The sequence below is a fragment of the Eschrichtius robustus genome, chromosome 20 (genome assembly GCF_028021215.1).
Source record: "Eschrichtius robustus isolate mEscRob2 chromosome 20, mEscRob2.pri, whole genome shotgun sequence".
Taxonomy (NCBI): Eukaryota; Metazoa; Chordata; class Mammalia; order Artiodactyla; family Eschrichtiidae; genus Eschrichtius; species Eschrichtius robustus.
This window is the reverse complement of record NC_090843.1, coordinates 15,996,718-16,015,501: the sequence shown is the minus strand read 5'-3', so window position 1 is coordinate 16,015,501 and position 18,784 is coordinate 15,996,718. Positions and strand designations below refer to the sequence as shown.

The 18,784-nt window shown below is 37.3% G+C and overlaps 1 protein-coding gene and 1 non-coding gene across 5 annotated transcripts in view; both read left to right on the top strand.

Moving 5' to 3' along the window:
• Window positions 1–18,784, top strand: part of TLK2 (tousled like kinase 2) — a 106,087-nt gene that overhangs the window by 66,994 nt on the left and 20,309 nt on the right. For all 4 annotated transcript variants that reach the window (XM_068530365.1, XM_068530364.1, XM_068530363.1 and 1 more), the window contains 6 exons: window positions 66–202; window positions 7,609–7,761; window positions 11,036–11,102; window positions 12,454–12,551; window positions 14,131–14,212; window positions 18,026–18,117. In XM_068530365.1, coding sequence (XP_068386466.1) covers window positions 66–202; window positions 7,609–7,761; window positions 11,036–11,102; window positions 12,454–12,551; window positions 14,131–14,212; window positions 18,026–18,117 — 629 coding nt within the window. The remainder of the gene's footprint in view (window positions 1–65; window positions 203–7,608; window positions 7,762–11,035; window positions 11,103–12,453; window positions 12,552–14,130; window positions 14,213–18,025; window positions 18,118–18,784) is intronic.
• On the top strand, window positions 1,210–1,281 carry TRNAE-UUC (transfer RNA glutamic acid (anticodon UUC)). Its single transcript has one exon. It is a non-coding gene; the product is annotated as a tRNA-Glu (tRNA).

Here is an 18,784-nt window from a genome sequence, read left to right as displayed (position 1 = left end):
ATAATGCTGTATGTGAGTTCTCATAGGAAAATAAAATTCTTTTCTATTTGTCGTTTTCCCCTAAGTCAAAACAAGAGAAGATGGCATGTAGAGATAAAAGCATGCAAGATCGCTTGAGATTGGGTCACTTTACCACTGTCCGACATGGGGCCTCGTTCACTGAACAGTGGACAGACGGTTATGCTTTCCAGAACCTTATCAAGTAAGTGAATTGTGATGATTAAGTCGAGAACTGAAAAGTTGGTTTGGACTTAAAAATTTTTTTGTAATTGTAGTCAGTATCTTAGTAGTGACAGTCATCATTTCATTCAGTTTTTGTCACCACATGTGTTAAGAAATGTAGGGAATGAGATAAAGTCCTGGAAAAAAAATGACAAATAATCAGATGAATAAAAAACAAGTTCTACATTAAAGCTTAAAAGAATCAGAATCAACAAAGCTAAGAAAGAAAAATCTGGGACCTGACTTGATATCCTTTTAATTATGTAATTGATTTTCATGAGGAGTACACCCACAGTCAGCATTTATTCTGGGTCCACAGGAAAATGAAATAGGCAAAGACCCAAGGAAGGATTTCCTGAGTTAGGTATAAAACAAAATAAAGCTTTGGAAGAACTTACAGGACATGTCCCTGGGGCCCTTTAAGGGGAGAGTATCCAGTCAGCAGAGATAATCACCTCCTTGGAGGCAAGGACTGAGCCATGGGTCAGGCTGGTGACCAGCCCCACTGCCTGTGCCTCTCAGCAACTTGGAATCTTGAGCATTCCTTCACTTTATTATAACTTTGGTTTGAAACACTCAAGTATTTATTCCAAGGAGGGCGTTAACATTTAAAATCCTAGAATTCCAACTGTGTAATATTAGCTCAGGACTTAAAAAAAACCTTCAAGTTGTAGTACCTTTTATTGTATCTTATTTATTTATTTTGATTTGATCATTTCCATTTGAGACTGGGTTGCGGGGGGCAGGGGTGGCACATTGTATTTTTAATCATGGGCTCTCAAACCTCTGATCTGTAGATCACCGCAAGTTGAAGGGTTCCATAGACTGCCTTTCCTACCTTTTTTTTCTTGCTGAAATAACTTATTGAGCATCGATTGGAGAGGGTAGAACTACTTTTGAATAGTAATGAAACATAAATAAATAAATTTATGTCTGAAAGAAAAGTACAGATACTGATATTATTAATAATATTTTGTTAATGCGAATTCCCTGGTGGTCCAGTGGTTAGGACTTGGCACTTTCACTGCCAGGGCCCAGGTTTGATCCCTGGTCAGGGAACTAAGATCCCACACGCCACACTGCACGGCCAAATTGAAAAAAAAAAAAAAAAAAAAAAAAAAAAAAGCTTTGTTAATACCAACCTCTGGATTACATATTAGTAGTCAGTGCTTTATATGTGATTCATTAATCTCCAACTTGGTTTTGGTGTGTTTTTGCCTCACAAGTGCACCTCATGTATGTATATTTGGGTGTGATAAGAGGCTGTCAGTCAGATATAATACTGTGGAAGAAAACAGGCTTTTGAATTAGGCTAGATGCCAGAGGCTCAGAGTGGCATCCACTCTGAGCTCTATGCATAGATGATAGCAGAGTTGCACTAGGGCAGTGTAAATGGCTGCTGCAGGGAGGCATGATATCTATTCCTTAACACCCCGACTGTGATGTGCAAATTGCCCTGGAAGGGGCACACCATCCAATTTCATTAGAATGGGACAGAAGATAAAACTTACATCCCCCATTATTGACCAGAGCTACCTAATGTTCACACTGAATTCCAGATGTGATAATGACTCCTACCAGCCCATGACAATGGTTACTCCTCAGATGGCAGTTTTGGTTTTTTTTTTAATTATTTATTTATTTATGGCTGTGTTGGGTCTTCGTTTCTGTGCGAGGGCTTTCTCCAGTTGCGGCAAGTGGGGGCCACTCTTCATCGCGGTGCGCGGACCTCTCACTATCGCGGCCTCTCTTGTTGCGGAGCACAGGCTCCAGACGCGCAGGCTCAGTAATTGTGGTTCATGGGCCTAGTTGCTCCGCGGCATGTGGGATCTTCCCAGACCAGGGCTCGAACCCATGTCCCCTGCATTGGCAGGCAGATTCTCAACCACTGTGCCACCAGGGAAGCCCAGATGGCAGTTTTTAAAATGTCTAAAGACTTAAACTCAAAAGGTTAGTGGATTTGTATAGAGATGTAAAATGTAATTACTTTTAAGAAGTGATTACAATTTTTGCTGATAGTAGCAGGTGTTTTATCTTTTTACTCTATAAGCAGCCTGATGCCCAGAAGGTTCTGGAAATCTTATGTAGTTAGAGGACAAAACAATGACTTTGCTGTAGAGCCATCGGACCAGAGAAACTGGGACTATCTAAATGAGATTCCTAACCAGGTTTGCTTCTCCTAAGTAGATAGCATTTTTTCATGGTTTTAAGTCACATAAATTGCAGACTATCCATCTGTTCTCTTGGGAAGCTATTTCTGGCTGATAACTTTTTTTGTTTGTTTTTATTTTGGCACGCCACACGGCTTGCAGGATCTTAGTTCTCGGACCGGGGATTGAACCCGGACCCCAGCAGTGAAAGGGCCATGTCCTAACCACTGGGCCACCAGGGAAGTCCCCTGGCTGATACTTACTAATTATAAGTATTTTATTTTTTAAAGTTGTGCTTTAATAAATTAATTCCCTTTCTTAATTTTAATGCAGAATTGAAGTTCTTTAGTTGTAAAAGGCTGTAGCTGATATCGTCACAAATGATAATTTTCTGTGTATAAGAAACTCCATGACACATAATTTGGTGGGCAAGGTACCTGAACACAAGGCAGGAGTACTAGGTTTTATAGGAAGAGGCAAACCTCAAGACATTAAAAATTTAATCAGCTAATCAAATATAGTCTCAGTAGGAGCCTCAACACAGTTCTTTTGTTCTCACTTTGTTCCTTGGCTCTGTTTTGAATGATCTTTATTAAGATCCTGAAACAGAAGATTTACTGTCTAATAGGAAGATCATAACAGATTTGTAATGTTTTTTGACTACGCTAGTAATTTTTCCTAAAAATATGTTTGAATCTATTGAAAAAGTAGCTTATTTTATGGTTCTGAGAAAGTAGTTATATTAAATACTATTGTTATTCAGGACACAATTTTTTATTTAAACAAGTCTTAAAGTCTCAAATAATCAATGGCAAGGCAATAAAAACTTTTTATTAAGATTTTCTTTATATTAAAGTAAAGCACATTAAAGTAATGGAATTTGACCTGTATACAAAATCGTGGTTGTTTAAGATGTGGATTATCAGAGGGAGTAAATGAAACTTTATAGCATTGTTACGCTAGTCCACATATTTATTCTGGTGTGTAAGGAATCATAGAATCCCGTTTTAAAGTGATTTCTCCTGAACCATCTGATTCTTGGTCACAGGATCCATAGAGAGACAATTCGTTTGTTTTAATTTTAATTTTTTTATTGAAGTATAGTTGATTTACAATATTTTAGGTGTGCAGCAAAGTGACTCAGTTATACATATATATATGTATTCTTTTTCAGATTCTTTTCCATTATAGGTTATTGCAAGATATTGAATATAGCTCCCTCCGCTATACTGTAGGTCCTTGTTGTCTATCTATTTTATGTATAGTAATGTGTATCTGTTCATCTCAAATTCCAAATTTATCCCCCTGTCCTTCCCCTCTGGTAACCTAAGTTTGCATCCTGTGTCTGTGAGTCTATTTCTGTTTTGTAAATAAGTTCATTTGTATCATTTTTTTTAGATTCCACATATAAGTGATATCATATGATATTTGGAGAGACAAATCTTTTTGTTGATTTTATAAATGCCAGATTTTCCTTGGGTAGTATATACCATTTTACAGTCTCTAGTACACACAGAACATATGAAATCCTGGGAATCTTTAAAAATTCTTATCTTGGATATTTAGACGCTATCTGTAGATCACCACTAAAATTATTTTGGTTAAAATAATGTCTGAAAATATGTACATTTGTTTTTTAATACCTCTCCTACTAGTTATGATACAGTTTTGCTATTGAAGTTGCCTTTAATCGTTTCCTAGGGCTACTGTCACTAAATATCATAAACTGGGTGGTCTAAAACAACATAAATTTATTTTCTCACAGTTGAGGAGGCCAGAAACCTTGAAATCAAGATGTTGGCAGGACCATGCTCCCTCTGAGGCCGCTAGGGAGGCTCCTTCTTTGGTGTTCCGTGGCTTGTGGCAGCATAGCTTCAGTTGCCTCCATCTTCACATGTTGTTCCCCTATGTGTCTCTGTGTTTTCTCTCCTTTTCTTATGAGGATACCAGTCATATTGGATTAAGGGCCCACCCTACTCCAGTATAACCTTATTTTAACTAATTAAATCTTCAATGACCCTGTTTCCAAAGGTCATAATCTGAGGTTAGGACTTTAACATATCTTTTTGGGTGACACAGTTCAGCTGATAATGGTACCTAAAGCTGATGGTCTTCTTATCGTTTACAAATAATGGCTTTTAAATAGAGTTATTTAGATTTGAATGAGATAAATTTATCAGGTCGTCAATACTTTTGTAAAAGATAGTGGAGGTGCTTCCCTGGTGGCGCGGTGGTTGGGAATCTGCCTGCTAGTGCAGGGGACACGGGTTCGAGCCCTGGTCTGGGAGGATCCCAAATGCCGTGGAGCAGCTAGGCCTGTGAGCCACAGCTGCTGAGCCTGCGCGTCTGGAGCCTGTGCTCCGCAGCAAGAGAGGCCGCGATGGTGAGAGGCCCGCGCACCGCGATGAAGAGTGGCCCCCGCTTGCTGCAACTGGAGAAAGCCCTCGCACAGAAACGAAGACCCAACACAACCAAAAATAAATAAATTAATAAATTACAAATGTGGCTTACAATTGGGATTCATATAATATTTAAAAAAAAAAAAGAAGATAGTGGAACTGGGACTTCCCTCGTGGCACAGTGGTTAAGAATCCACCTGCCAATGCAGGGGACACAGGTTCTATCCCTGGTCCAGGAAGATCCCACATGCTGCAGAGCAACTAAGCCCATGCGCCATAACTACTGAGCTCGCACTCTAGAGCCCACGCGCCACAACTACTGAAGCCCGTGCGCCGTAGAGCCCACACCTCAACTGCTGAAGCCCGCGTGCCACAAGTACTGAAGCCTGCGTGCCTAGAGCCCGTGCTCCACAACAAGAGAAGCCACCGCAGTGAGAAGCCTGCGCACCGCAACAAAGGGTAGCCCCTGCTCCCCGCAACTAGAGAAAGCCTGTGTGCAGCAATGAAGACCCAATGCAGCCATAAATAAATTAATTAATTAATTTTTTAAAAAAAATGTGTGGGGCTTCCCTGGTGGCGCAGTGGTTGAGAGTCTGCCTGCCAATGCAGGGGACATGGGTTCGAGCCCCGGTCTGGGAAGATCCCACATGCTGCGGAGCAGTTGGGCCCGTGAGCCACAACTACTGAGCCTGCGCGTCTGGAGCTTGTGCTCCGCAACAAGAGAGGCCACGACGGTGAGAGGCCCACGCACCGCGATGAAGAGGGGCCCCTGCTTGCCGCAACTGGAGAAAGCCCTCGCACAGAAACGAAGACCCAACACAGCCAAAAATAAATAAATAAATTAGTAAATTAATTAATTAATTTTTAAAAATGTGTGGATTTTCCCTGAAAACATTAGGAAATTAGTTTTATTTTATATTTAATAAGGGTAATTGCTAAAATCTCAATCTTCCAAAGCAGTTAGTCTTCAGAGACAAAATGTTGTGGCACTCCACTAGTACACTGTGGTTTATAGTTAAACTATATATTGTATGGTTATCTTCAGAGAGTTCAGAGTGTCTTGAACTCAGTGAGGCCCCTGAAAGGGTAGAAATGAGCTTAAAGATATTTTACCAATTTTTTTGATTGGGAAACTCATATTCAGAGAAGATAAATGTTTTCCTCAAGGACATTCATTAAGTGAGAAGGAAGATTGTGATTTTACCTAAGGATTCTGTGTCTTAATCCAGAATTCTTTCAAGCCATGAATTATTCATATACATATATTTTGGAGGGAAAGGCATATCTCTAATATAGTTAAAAGATTTTCTTACAGAAGCAGACAACACTTGAATTAAAATTTCTGCTCTGCTGTTAAATTGACATCTAATCAATAACCCAGCTCATCTTGAAGCCAAGAGAATCGTAATATCAAGTGAATGGATATTTATTTGCGGTACTCTGTCTGATCAGGTTAACCTTGCTTATGGTGTTGCCATTTTAGATGTGGCAGGGTAAATTGTACTATGGGCATCTGCTCTGGGGTATATAGTCTTGTTTTTCTGGTTGCCGTTCTTCCAAGAAAGATATACTGAATCTGGAAAAGGTCTAAAGACCGACAGCTATAGTGTTCAGGGAAGAGGGTCGAGTAGAGTTCATTTTAGAATATAGGTTTAAAAAATTAGATTGTATCATTTTGCGAAAGTGAAGTTGGATTGAGAAAAGGAGATGGATAAAAGCATGGTAGAAAGAGAAGGTGAAGGAAGCTAGTAGCATTTGACTGTCAGGTCAACTATGATGGGTGATTTAAAGACTTTAGTCTGTTAAGTCTTGGTATACTTTTATATGCCAAGTCTATAAACCTTAGTGTCTTTCAGGTAGCAGGATACGTGAGAGAAAGTGGATTACTTATATTGGTATTTTTATTGACTCCTAGTTTGTAAACTAGTTATTATTAAAAAATTAGACATCTTATTAGGAAATACTCTAACAGAAATGGTGTTAAATATCTTAAGAGTCTTTATATATCTTTTTTATTAATTCATTTTGCATACTATTTCCTAAGGAGTTTTTACTAGTTGAAAGGCTTCATTTTGCTTTCTCTAAGTGTACATCCTTGTTCTTAAAAAACTTAGTTTAGGTTTCACCGTATTAGTGACTGGGAATGACTTGGCTGTGGTAATGCCTCACTTAGACTGAATAAATGATAGGTCTAGAAGGAAAATCTTTTTTACTTTGTTTAGCATCCTTCAAATTTGGTATCTTTCTAGATAGAATTTGAGGAAACTATAATCCAATAAAAAAAATAAAAAGGCACTTGGAACCTTTTGTACTTTCTTTCTTATGTAAATACAGTTCTCTACTTTAATGCGTTCATTACCAGGAGTTGTTTTCTTTTTTTTTAAACTTTGGGTTTGTTTGTTTGTTTGTTTATGGCTGTGTTGGGTCTTCGTTTCTGTGCGAGGGCTTTCTCTAGTTGTGGCAAGTGGGGGCCTCTCATTATCGCGGCCCAGGAGTTGTTTTCTTAACTGTTAAAAAGCAATCAGAAAATTTTTCCTTTTGAGTTAGAAAGTAAGGTCACAATAGAAATTTGATATTGTTTCTTCCTGCCCACTTTCCTACTCTGAGAATTACCATAATTAGTGTCTTAAAAGTACAGATTCATTCCGAAAAATAGTTCTATCACCAAATATTTGGCTTTTCCAACCTGAAGTTAAAGTCAAATCTCTACTTAAAGGGGTTTATTTTTTCTGGAGTCTATCGAATATGCAGGTAACAAATATATTTATGTTTATTCCACAGCCATGTTCAAAAAATTTTGACCTTCTTCCTCTGTGCAACATCTTTTGTATCTCTAGGCAACAGGAAAGGATAAATTCACAGAGGGAAGAAATAGAAAGACAACGAAAAATGTTAGCAAAGCGGAAACCTCCTGCCATGGGACAGGCCCCTCCAGCAACCAATGAGCAGAAACAGCGGAAAAGCAAAACCAACGGAGCTGAGAATGAAACGTATGTTCTTTATTAATGTGAACTGAGATACCATATTCTCCCCTGAGATACAAACCTCCTATTGAGTGGCACTGGAAAAAGTGATAGATTTGTGGAGATTTCTAGAGCTTTTAAATTTTCTTTTTAGTTACATTAATGGATTTGCTCAACTCATATAAAAGCCATCTAAAATTAACTCATTTTCTTAGTCATGATCTTATATAAGGAGTTTCAAATGAGAGGGAGAAAAAAATGTCATTTAACTTGATGTCATGATCTTTGGCCACTCTTATAACAAATGTGAAGTCATTAGGTATTCAAATGATATAATTGCTTACGTGTGGTTCCAGGTTATGGTATGTTGGCTTCATCTTATGGGGATTACCTGACTCTATTTCAGACTGAAGAATGCACAACTGAAGAATGCTATTTAGTAGTCTAAAGAACACTAGTTAACACTCACAAATTTAGGTGTAACCTAAGAAAAAATAGGTGTTATTTTAGGAAAAGGACATTTTCCCAGTAAACCAAATTTGACATTCCCAGTACTTTTACCTGTTCTGGCAACCTAAGGAAAACACCAGTATCTTCAATTGCAGTGTAGCCATCTATTTCACTGCCAGTCAACAATTATTCCATAGCTATCATGAATATGAGGAGTAGAATATTCAGAGTACAAATGCCTTCCTTTTTCACTCCAGCCCCATGTCAGATTTTCCTAATTGATTTTTGAATTCTTGACCACTAAGAGAATCTTCCTCTAGGACAGGAGTTGGCAAGCTTTTTCTCTAATGGGCCAGATAATAAACACTTTAGGCTTTGCGCACTAGAGGGTCTCTGTTGCAGCTACTCAACTCTACTGTTACAGCTTGAAAGCAGCCATAGACAGTACATAAGTGAATGGATGTGGCTGTGTTCCAGTAAAACTTTATTTCTAGAAATAGACTGTGAGCTGAATGGCCCACAGGTTGTAATTTGCCAACTAGGCAGGACTGCTAAACAGTTAGAATTGGTACGGGAAATAAAACCTATATATTACTTACCTGTTTAAAATATTTCTTATGCATACCCTAAAGACATTTAAACCATCACCTCTGTCTTCAAGAGGCTTTCCAATTAAAAAGGAAAAAAAGATCTACAAATAATGATGTAGAAAATCTCTACAGAATTGATGGTAGCCATAAAGTCATTTTCTGAATTGGATATTTGAATGTTTGAAATTTAAAATATGTTTTTTCATAGAAACAGTCGTTGGTATTGTAATCAGTATTTCCATAGTGGCTACATTGGTTTTTCAAGGGAAAAAGAAATTTTGTAAAGCTGTCATTGTGGGATTTAAAGATAGCTACAAATAAGAGATAATGATATTATGTAATGTATTGACTAATATGTCTTTTGCCATTAATGTTTTCATATTAGTTCACAAAAACATATTAACCCATAATCCACCTCAAGTATAATAATACTTATATTACACCATTGTTAAAAGTTCATGACATCCCAGAAATGTATCTTTCTTCATTCCAGTGAGAAAGATGGCTTAACACCAGTCCTCACCCCATACATACCTGATGTGTTGGGGAGCCTTTTCCTTGACATTCATTTAGTAAGTCTGTGTTAAATGCTTATTATATATTCAGCACTGTTCTGGACACTCGGGTACAGAGCTGAAGGATACAGCCCAGTCTTAGGAGCTCACAGTTTATTTAGGGGAAATGAACAGATGAATAAACTAATAATTACTTTAAGTGTTGTGATAAAGGTATACACAGTGAATAAGTTTGGAAAACATCTTCACTTCACAAATATTTTAAAACTAGATTCTAAGTAAAAAATATTTCCTTTCGAAAAGTCCAAGTAGGAGCCCAGATTTGAAGAATTCTTCAGGCAAATGTTGTACACTTTAATCTGATTATTGTCTTCTTTCATGACTCCTATATTTATTGTGTAGGGACTCTCCTTCCAGTGTTACTTGAAAATTATTTCATGCTAGTGCATAAAACCATTGACTTAGGAGTAATAAAGTAGGCATAGGTTGTTTTTTTGCCATAGAATAATAATTAGAATTCAGTCTAGGCCAGTAGTGTGTCAGTAAGCAGTTGCCATCTGGAGTCCTGTGTAAAATCCAAGCTGGAAGGCCTTTGGTCTAGTCTTTAATAATTAGAGTATCTGTGACTTGGCTCATTCCTTTGGCCAGAAGCCGAAAACGGTCCTCTGGAGTCTTGGAGTGGGTTACATTGTCCTTTCCTGGTATTGAACCTATTTCAGGCAGAGAGAATTCTAAGCTCTGATTTTCCATTCCTCCCTTTTTTTACTGGTGTGATTTGGAGTAATTGATGTAAGTTTTTCTGCAGCTGTGCAGTGATAGGTGTAACAGCCCTAATGGGTGTATTTTTTTTGCTCTTTTTATCTTCTTTTAGTCAGACCTCAGAGACACTATTTTGTAGCCCTTCCTGGTTGATAGGATAGCTGTTTCTTCTTTCTCCTGCTATTTAGAATATATCTAAACAGTGACACCTAAAACTTTGAAGTATATGTGTGTGCTTCTAGAATGTGAAGAGGGTGAAGATGGAGGAGTAAGATATCACTTCTTACATGCTCATTCTTGAGATATGAGGATGTGATCAGGGTAGGTGGAACATGAAATGAGTGATTACCCATCAAGTAAGCCCTTTGAGAACTGTGTTAAATAGCATTTTACAAATTATAGATTCCTTTCATATTCTCATTTTAATAGCCACAACAGCTTTTTTAGATAGGTATCATTACTTGCTGCATTTTTAGGAAATGGAGGTTAAAGTTTCTTGCCCAAGTTCACATGGCCCGAGTTGTGCTTTGAACCCTAGTCCTCAGACTCCAGATCCTGGACTCTGTCCTCTAGGTTCTTCTCCTTGTATCAAAGTCCAAGAGTTATCAAAAATAATCAAATACGTTGGCTTATTAACATGCCCTTTATAAAAACTTTTAGACATATAATTTGGCTACCTCTCTTAATGGATTTTCATCTGAGTATGGTATGGGACAAAACTCATTTCGTAAGTAATGTGAAAATTTAGCTCATTTATTTTTCTCATTTTTTAAATAAATTAGACTTCTGGCTTTGAAGTCCTTCCTTCACATCACATCTGATAAATCACAGAAGTTTTCTCTTGTCAAAGGGCTGCAAGATAATCTATCTTTTGGTCATTTTAACTAAGAGACTTAACATACGGTATAGCATGCGTTGGCATTTCTCTTTAAATAGGCACACTATGATTTCAAACAATTTCCTGAAATTTTTATCATTATTTTCCAGGCTAACATTAGCAGAATACCATGAACAAGAAGAAATCTTCAAACTCAGATTAGGTCATCTTAAAAAGGTAAGTGTAATGAGAAAATCTGTCTGGAGAAATGCAATTTTTAGTTTACATTTGGTGTTGAAGCTCTTTGGTCATTTGGGCAAATTAATAGCTTTACATACCTGTGGAAATCTTCAGTAGTTGCTCTGTCACACCTGTATTCTAATGGTGGAGTTCATATCTTTCAACTTGCAAGTCAACTCCAGCCACCCGGTGAGAGTGCCTTTTCCATCAATGATGTACCAGTACTTAGTTCTGTATGCCTCATTCGGCTCCACAAGTGATTATGTTTTTAGTAAAAATTAAATATAAAATCAGAGCAGATGGTTCTAAAATTGATATTTAAATTATTTTGATGTTTTTTTTTTAATTTTTAAATTTATTATTTATTTATTATTTTTATTTTTGGCTGTGTTGGGTCTTTGTTTCTGTGCGAGGGCTTTCTCCAGTTGCGGCGAGTGGGGGCCGCTCTTCATTGCGGTGCGCGGGCCTCTCGCTATCGCGGCCTCTCTTGTTGCGGAGCAGAGGCTCCAGACGCTCAGGCTCAGTAGTTGTGGCTCACGGGCCCAGTTGCTCCGCGGCATGTGGGATCTTCCCAGACCAGGGCTCGAACCCGTGTCCCCTGCATTGGCAGGCAGATTCTCAACCACTGCGCCACCAGGGAAGCCCCTATTTTGATGTTTTAAATCACATAGCAGCTCTTATCTCTTGTAAACTGGCTAAGAAGAGAAGGTCTTGCACCAACCATATTGAAACACAAAGGCAGCTACATAGAATTTGTTATTGACAGTGTTCATGGAGGTATCTTAGATGTAGGTCACTCATGTCTTAAATTCAGCAGCCTGTACTTTTTTGGTGGCTTTTTTGGTGGATGCTGCTTATTCTGAAGATGACCAATAAGTGTCTAATAAATTGCTATTGGTGTATGTTTGTCGTCTCCTCCTCCCCTTTCTCAGATCCTGTTAAATCAGTGGAACTTAAGGCACCAAGTATAATCCCTCCTTACAGAACAGAACCAGATAGAGAACGTGATTTTTGTTTTTTAAAAAAGATTGCATGCCTATATGTATACACACAAAATATTTCTGGAAACTCACACAAGAAACTCAACAGTGATTATATCTGGGGAGTGGGCATGGAGGTGGACAGAAGACTTTCACTTTTCCTGCTGTACTTCTATGATTTGAATTTTATTTACTGTTTTGCTGTGGGCTCGTTTTTATGATTAAAATTCTAGTTCTTAAAAATATCTTTTTCAATGCAAAACATCTTAGCTTTTCATAAGAGAAATGTCTGCTTTTGTTTTTGAAATGAGATTCTGAAACGGTAAAGTTTCCTGTGTTCCGAGCTGTTTCTTTCTTTTTCACTTTAGGAGGAAGCAGAGATCCAGGCAGAGCTGGAAAGGCTAGAAAGGGTTAGAAATCTACATATCAGGGAACTAAAAAGGATACATAATGAAGATAATTCACAGTAAGCAACTTGGGAGTATGTTGGGTTGGAGATTGCTGAGCACTTTCTGACATGAATGGTCTAGAATGATATTTTTGCTTAATGTAAATTTGGTAAACCATTCCACTGTGTATTTAGCTCTGTTGTAGGTGTAATACAGTTTCATGAATAAAATTTTGATTTGCGTTAGTTTAAATATGTATAAATATATTAGGTTTATATATTAAGTATACATCTATACATATATTATAGCATTTTTACACAAGTAGAGTTCACTAAAACAATACACTGTGTATTCAGATTTACCCTCAGAGCCTTACTAAAGGGAAGCATGGGATGACAGTGTGGTGTTGTGGAAAGATTACTGGGTTGAGATGACACTCGGTTTCTGAATGACCTTTATGGGCCATTTAAGTGTTGAGATTTTTAAGAAAGACTCTCTTTAAGTTCAGCACATTAATTATAGATAAATGCCCATCTTTGTAAGTCATTTAAGGAACTGAAACTGAAAAATAGATTACAAGTGGGAAATGGCTTCTAACCATAATCCTTTCTTTTCCCACATTTTTCTGACTCTGAAACATGGGGGTTTTGGCATGGCTGCAGCTTGTGTGTTTTTGTTTGACCAGAGTGAGCCATGGACTTTGCTTTCTGTAAAGTGGCAAGCAACAGCAGCTACCATTACTGCACACTCTCTGTGTCAGGCAGAGTGCTAAGTGTCCCTGTGTTCTATCACTTAATTGTCACAATAGCCTAGTGAGGTAGGTCATCTTCAATACATAGATCTGGAAACTGGCTTAGACAAATTAAGTTAATTTGTCCAGGGAGTAGTGTGACCAAACAAAGAGTTGAAATGTGGATCTGACTCCACAGCTAACTCCCATGCAGTAATATCACCTCTCTCCACAGGCATGCCACTGTCTCAAAATCAAAATAAAGTAATTTCAGGAATATTAGTGGGGCTGATGAGGAACAGGTAGAAATACTCTAAAAGTTATTTTTGCCAGAATCTCTCATTTCTTTGTCTTATTGTTAGAAGTGGAATTCTATATGGGGAAAACAGTTATATCATGAAGACTTAAAGAGAGAAAATGAATGCACATAGAACATGTGACTCACTTTATAATGAAATCTGCTTTTAAGGCCGTGTAAACTATCTTGGAATTTTATTGTATGTAGTTGTGGAATGGTGGGAACGAGTGGTTCTTGAGTGGTTTGGAGGATCCGAGTAGCACAGTTTGAAAATCCCTGATCTAGTGTATCTCCTTCCCCGCCGCCCCCACCCCCCCCCCCACCTTTACAGCAGGGCAGAAAGGGAGGGAAGTCAACAAAGGTCACTAGTCTAATTGTGGCTGTGCTGAGACTGGCATCTGTGTCTCATGACTCCACAGCTAATGCTGTTCATTGTAATTATGCTGTCTCTTTGAACTATAGAACTTACTTTAGGCTCAGAATTAGCTATATTGTGATGATTGCCAAACTGTTGGCAGCATCTGTAATCACGTGTATAACATGTTAGATATTCTGGAAATTTTGCAAACATGGAAAATTGTGTAGTCCTTGACCTCAGGATGTTGTTATATATCCACTGTTTCCACAGATTTAAAGATCATCCAACGCTAAATGACAGATATTTGTTGTTACATCTTTTGGGTAGAGGAGGTTTCAGTGAAGTTTACAAGGTAAGTATGAGGAACTGCGTACAGGGACTGAAGGTTAAATTATTGGTTATTACAAACTTGGAGATCATTTAGAATAGTGATATAACTCTGGGTTGATATCTATTGGTTGAAATTCCAAAACTTTTAAGAACCTGTATCTTTGGGAGAACTACTTCCAGTAAACTTGTTGACTAAAGCAGGATTCAATATTTTACCCTGTTTTCAAGTTTGAAAAGTAAATAATTACAGATTTTAAAAAAAAAAAAACAGGAAGGGAAAAAAACACTCATTTCTGGATAGTGGAATCTTTCTGCCTCATCTGTATTTGTTAGAGATGAGTGTTACTTTTATTCTTATAAGTTTTTATTTTTACAAAATGGATGTGTTAAAAAGTTAATTCTTTGAAAACCTGTTTTTTGCTTTTAAAATGTTCTCATCTTCTAAGTCAGGGTGTTTAGTAGCACTGGTGTTCTGAAGGATTGTCCTGGCTTAGAGTACTTCAGTTGGGCCAGCAAAGAACAGGCTACTAATACTAAGCCTCCAGTTGATTTTCCCTAAATGAGGAATTCAGCCTGTTTTAAATATAGTTGTAGATATATAACATGTTCACCAGCCACAGCCTCCTTAAATTTCTCTAGATGTTTCTGGCACCTGGCTTTTAAATGCTGAATTGGTTTATTAAGTGGTCTTTACTGCATGTCCCTGGTAATTCTCTCTTTTCTAAGGTGTAGCCTTCACTGTTAATGATTTATATTATGCCCATATGAATTTTTATATAGGAAATCTTTTGAGTAAAATAATTAGTTTTTATTTCAGATAAAAACTAGTTCTACTGTTTTCTCTTTTTTTTAATGTTAATTTTTTCTTGTGATGATGTATACACAAAATTTGCCATTTTAACCATTTTTAAGTGTACGATTCAGTGGCATTAAGTACATTCACAATGTTGTGAAACATCATCACTTTCCATTTCCAGAACTATAATAATATTTCTAGTGTACTGCTGGGTTTGATTTTCTGATATTTTGCTCATATTTTTAATCTGTGATCATAAGTGGGACTGGCTTATAGTTGTCTTTTATGTGCAATCAGCATTGTCTAGCTTTGATGTCATAGTTATCCTAGAATGAGTTGTGAAATTTCTCTTTTCCCATGTTCTGGAATGCTTTGCATTACATGTTGGCTACTTGAAAGTTTGTTAGAGCTAAGTCATAAAATCACCTGGGTAGGTGTCATTTTAGAGGAAAACTATTTGACAACCTTTTCAATTCCTTCTACAAATATCGAGCTATTCAGATTTTTTCCCCCTCCTTAAGTCGGTTTTGGTAATTCATTTTTTCTGAAAAATCATCCTATTTCATCTTGATTTAAAAATATCATGCATACCTTAGTTATTTCTCTTCTCTAGTGAAATGTTTATTTTTGTATCTCTTGACTGATAGGCCAGAGATTAGTCAATGTTTCTTTTTTCCTCTGGAGATTAACTTTTTATTTTTGTTGATTGGATCTACTATTTGATTTGTTGTCTATTTCATTAACTTCTGTTTTCAAACCTTCCTTCTTTCTTTCTGCTTTCTTTGTTTTCATTCTTGAGTCATATACTTAGTTTATTTTTTATTTTTGGTAACTTTTTTGATTGTGATAAAAAACACATAGCATAAAATTTACCAATTTAACTTTTTTTAAGTGTACAGTTCAGTAGTGTTAGGTATATTCATGTTGTTGTGAAACAGATCTCCAGAACTTTTTCATCTTGCAGAGCTGAAGTTCTACCCACTAATCAACAGCTCTCCTTTTCCTTCTCTCCCCAGCCACCGGTAACCACAATTCTGCTTTCTGTTTTTATTAATTTGATTACTTTTAGTTAACTCATATGAGTGGAATCACACAGTGTCTGTCTTTTTGTGACTGGTTTATTTCACTTAGCATAATGTTCTCAAAGTTCATCCATGTTGAAGCATGTGACAAGATTTTCTTCTTTTTAAGGCTGAATAACCCTCAAGTGTATGTATATACTTCATTTTCTTTATCCATTCATCTGTCAGTGGACATTTGGGTTGCTTCCTCCTCTGGTCTGTTGTGAATAGTGCTGCTTTGAACATGCATGTGCAAATATCTCTTTGAGACCCTGCTTTCAGTTCTTTTGGCTATATTCCCAGAAGTGGGACTATTCCTTTTTTAAAATCATCAAAAAATTGGTTCTTGGGGCTTCCCAGTTACTTGTTAGTGATTTCTTCATATTTTTTCCTAATGTATTCTTCAAACATTTTAACACTTCTGAAATCTAAATCCTTCTTACAACGATGTGTTCATTAATGTAGTTATTCTTTTGCTGTTCTCCACTCTCCAAAAGCCCTTCTTAGATTAGTGGTGGATCACAGTGTCTTGGATTCAGAAATAGGGTTTGGTAATTGGAGAAAATGACACTTGTAGTTCATTTGTGCTCTTACAGATTAGGTGGTATTTAATCTGGCTTTTAATAGCTTGAAATGATTCTCTCTGATAGCCATGATGGATACATGCATACAGGTGGACTTCATTCAGACTCTGTAAGAAAAATGGAGTTCAAAAGTTTCCATTTGTGTGAAATAAGATATTCTGTTTGAATTGAATGGTTTTTATATTTAAAAAATACTGGTTTATGTAATATAATTAGTAAATTTTTACTGATTGCCAAAAAAATAATAAAATTAAAATGGGCTACTTGGGGAAAAAAAAAATACTGGTTTAAATTTGGTATAAATTAGAAGTTTCTTTTATAATCAGGCCTCTCTTGTATCCTGTGCTTTCTTAGAGGTAGCTTACATCTATCTGTAGAACGGTAATCACCGCTATTCATGGACTGTATATCCTGTGCCTGTTGCCTTCATCTGTTCAAACATTTGTGGAAACTGGCAGATAGGTGGTAATAGTGTTGAAACTGGAGTAGTAAGTTTTTAATCTGAACTTTAAAACCTAGGAAGAACTATTCATTCTAAAAGAGTTCCTCAGTAAATTCTTTTGTATTGGGGAAATCTACTGTAAAATGCTACTTACTTTTTCAAATTGTGATTTACACCAGGCATCTTCAAAAATCTGTTACCTTTTTTCACCCCATAATATAGCACTACCTAGCTGATGTGGAACTTGCCAGCAGTGGTGGTCTTTGGGGAAAGCATGTCCCTTTCTTTGGACAGTGCTGGAGAAGCGATTTGGTGTGACTAACTTCAGACATTGATTGTTGCGATCCAAAATTGCTTTTTATTTATTCAGTATGTAGGGGTGGGATTAAGCAAATTTAGCAAAGAGGTGTATCCTGGGGGATTCTTTCTCAAGGAGGCAGATAGTCTATGTCCCTAGCATTTCAAAAGTGGCAGGACCTCTGAACCTAAAACTGCTCTAAAAATAAAGCCTATTAAAAAATCTTAAAAAAAAAAAAAAAAGTGGCAGGACTTAACTGTTGAAGAATGTCAGGTCCCATTGTCAGCTGAGGGAAGAGAGCCAGCGTAGGGAAGAAAGGTCCCAAATAGGGTAGATGATGTCCAGAAAGAGAATTGTTTAGAAGTGACCGTTAAGGCATGGGCTCTCTTTCTGTTTGTGGTGTACGCTTGGTTTTATTTTCTAAACCCCTTGGTGCCAGCGCGTCTGGAGACTTCTAAATTATCTGATCACAGGTTTCAAGAAAGATGATTGCAACTCTGAAACAAGTGTGTGTTGTGTTGTCCACTGCTGTTGTTATTTAATAATGCATTTTGGACTTTGAGTATGTTGGTCTGTTAAACAGAAGCTTCAAGTCAGTTGCCTGTAATTCTTATTAGCATTATCCAGAATATAATTTATTCCTTTTCTTTATAGGCATTTGATCTAACAGAACAAAGATATGTAGCTGTGAAAATTCACCAGTTAAATAAAAACTGGAGAGATGAGAAAAAGGAGAATTACCACAAGTAAGTGATATTAGAGTGTCTCATTTTTCAAACTTTAGTAATAATAGCTGTAGTTTGAGCACTGTGTTAAGAGCTTTACATGCATTGCTGTTGTTGTTTCATTTAATCCTCCTAACTGTCCTAGGAGAGTGAATAAATTTTCCATCTTACTGCTAAGGAAACTGATACTTAAAGAATTTGAGTAACAGTTAAGAAATGGCTGAGCTGGTATTTAAATCTAGACTTCCCTTAATCCAAAGCCAGTGGGTTTAACCATCCCCTTCCATTGCGCATCTAAAATTAGCTATAATAAACAAGTAAAGCCTCAGAGATTATTGTTGCTTGTCTGTAGAAATCAGATGTGAGAGTGTTCTTCAGTGGTCTAGGGACCCTGGGGAGCTTCGGGTGGGGTTTGTCTGCTGCTTCAGTCACCTCGTCGTAAAGGAAACAATGCGGGGCACCTGGTGTGCCTCGGTGGTACTTGTTTGACTTGTTCAGTCCCTCAGTGCTGAGCTCACCTTCCCCGTCATAGTTTGCCCGTCTCAAAGTTCTTGGTCTTCAGCGTCCAGCTTGCTGTGCTTTCCCCTCTTCAGAATGCTACTCATGGTGGCCCTCATCTGTGCTTGGGGTACGGAGTGAGAGGGTGACTCTTTAGAATGAATAGTTATTACATGAGCGGGTGTGAATG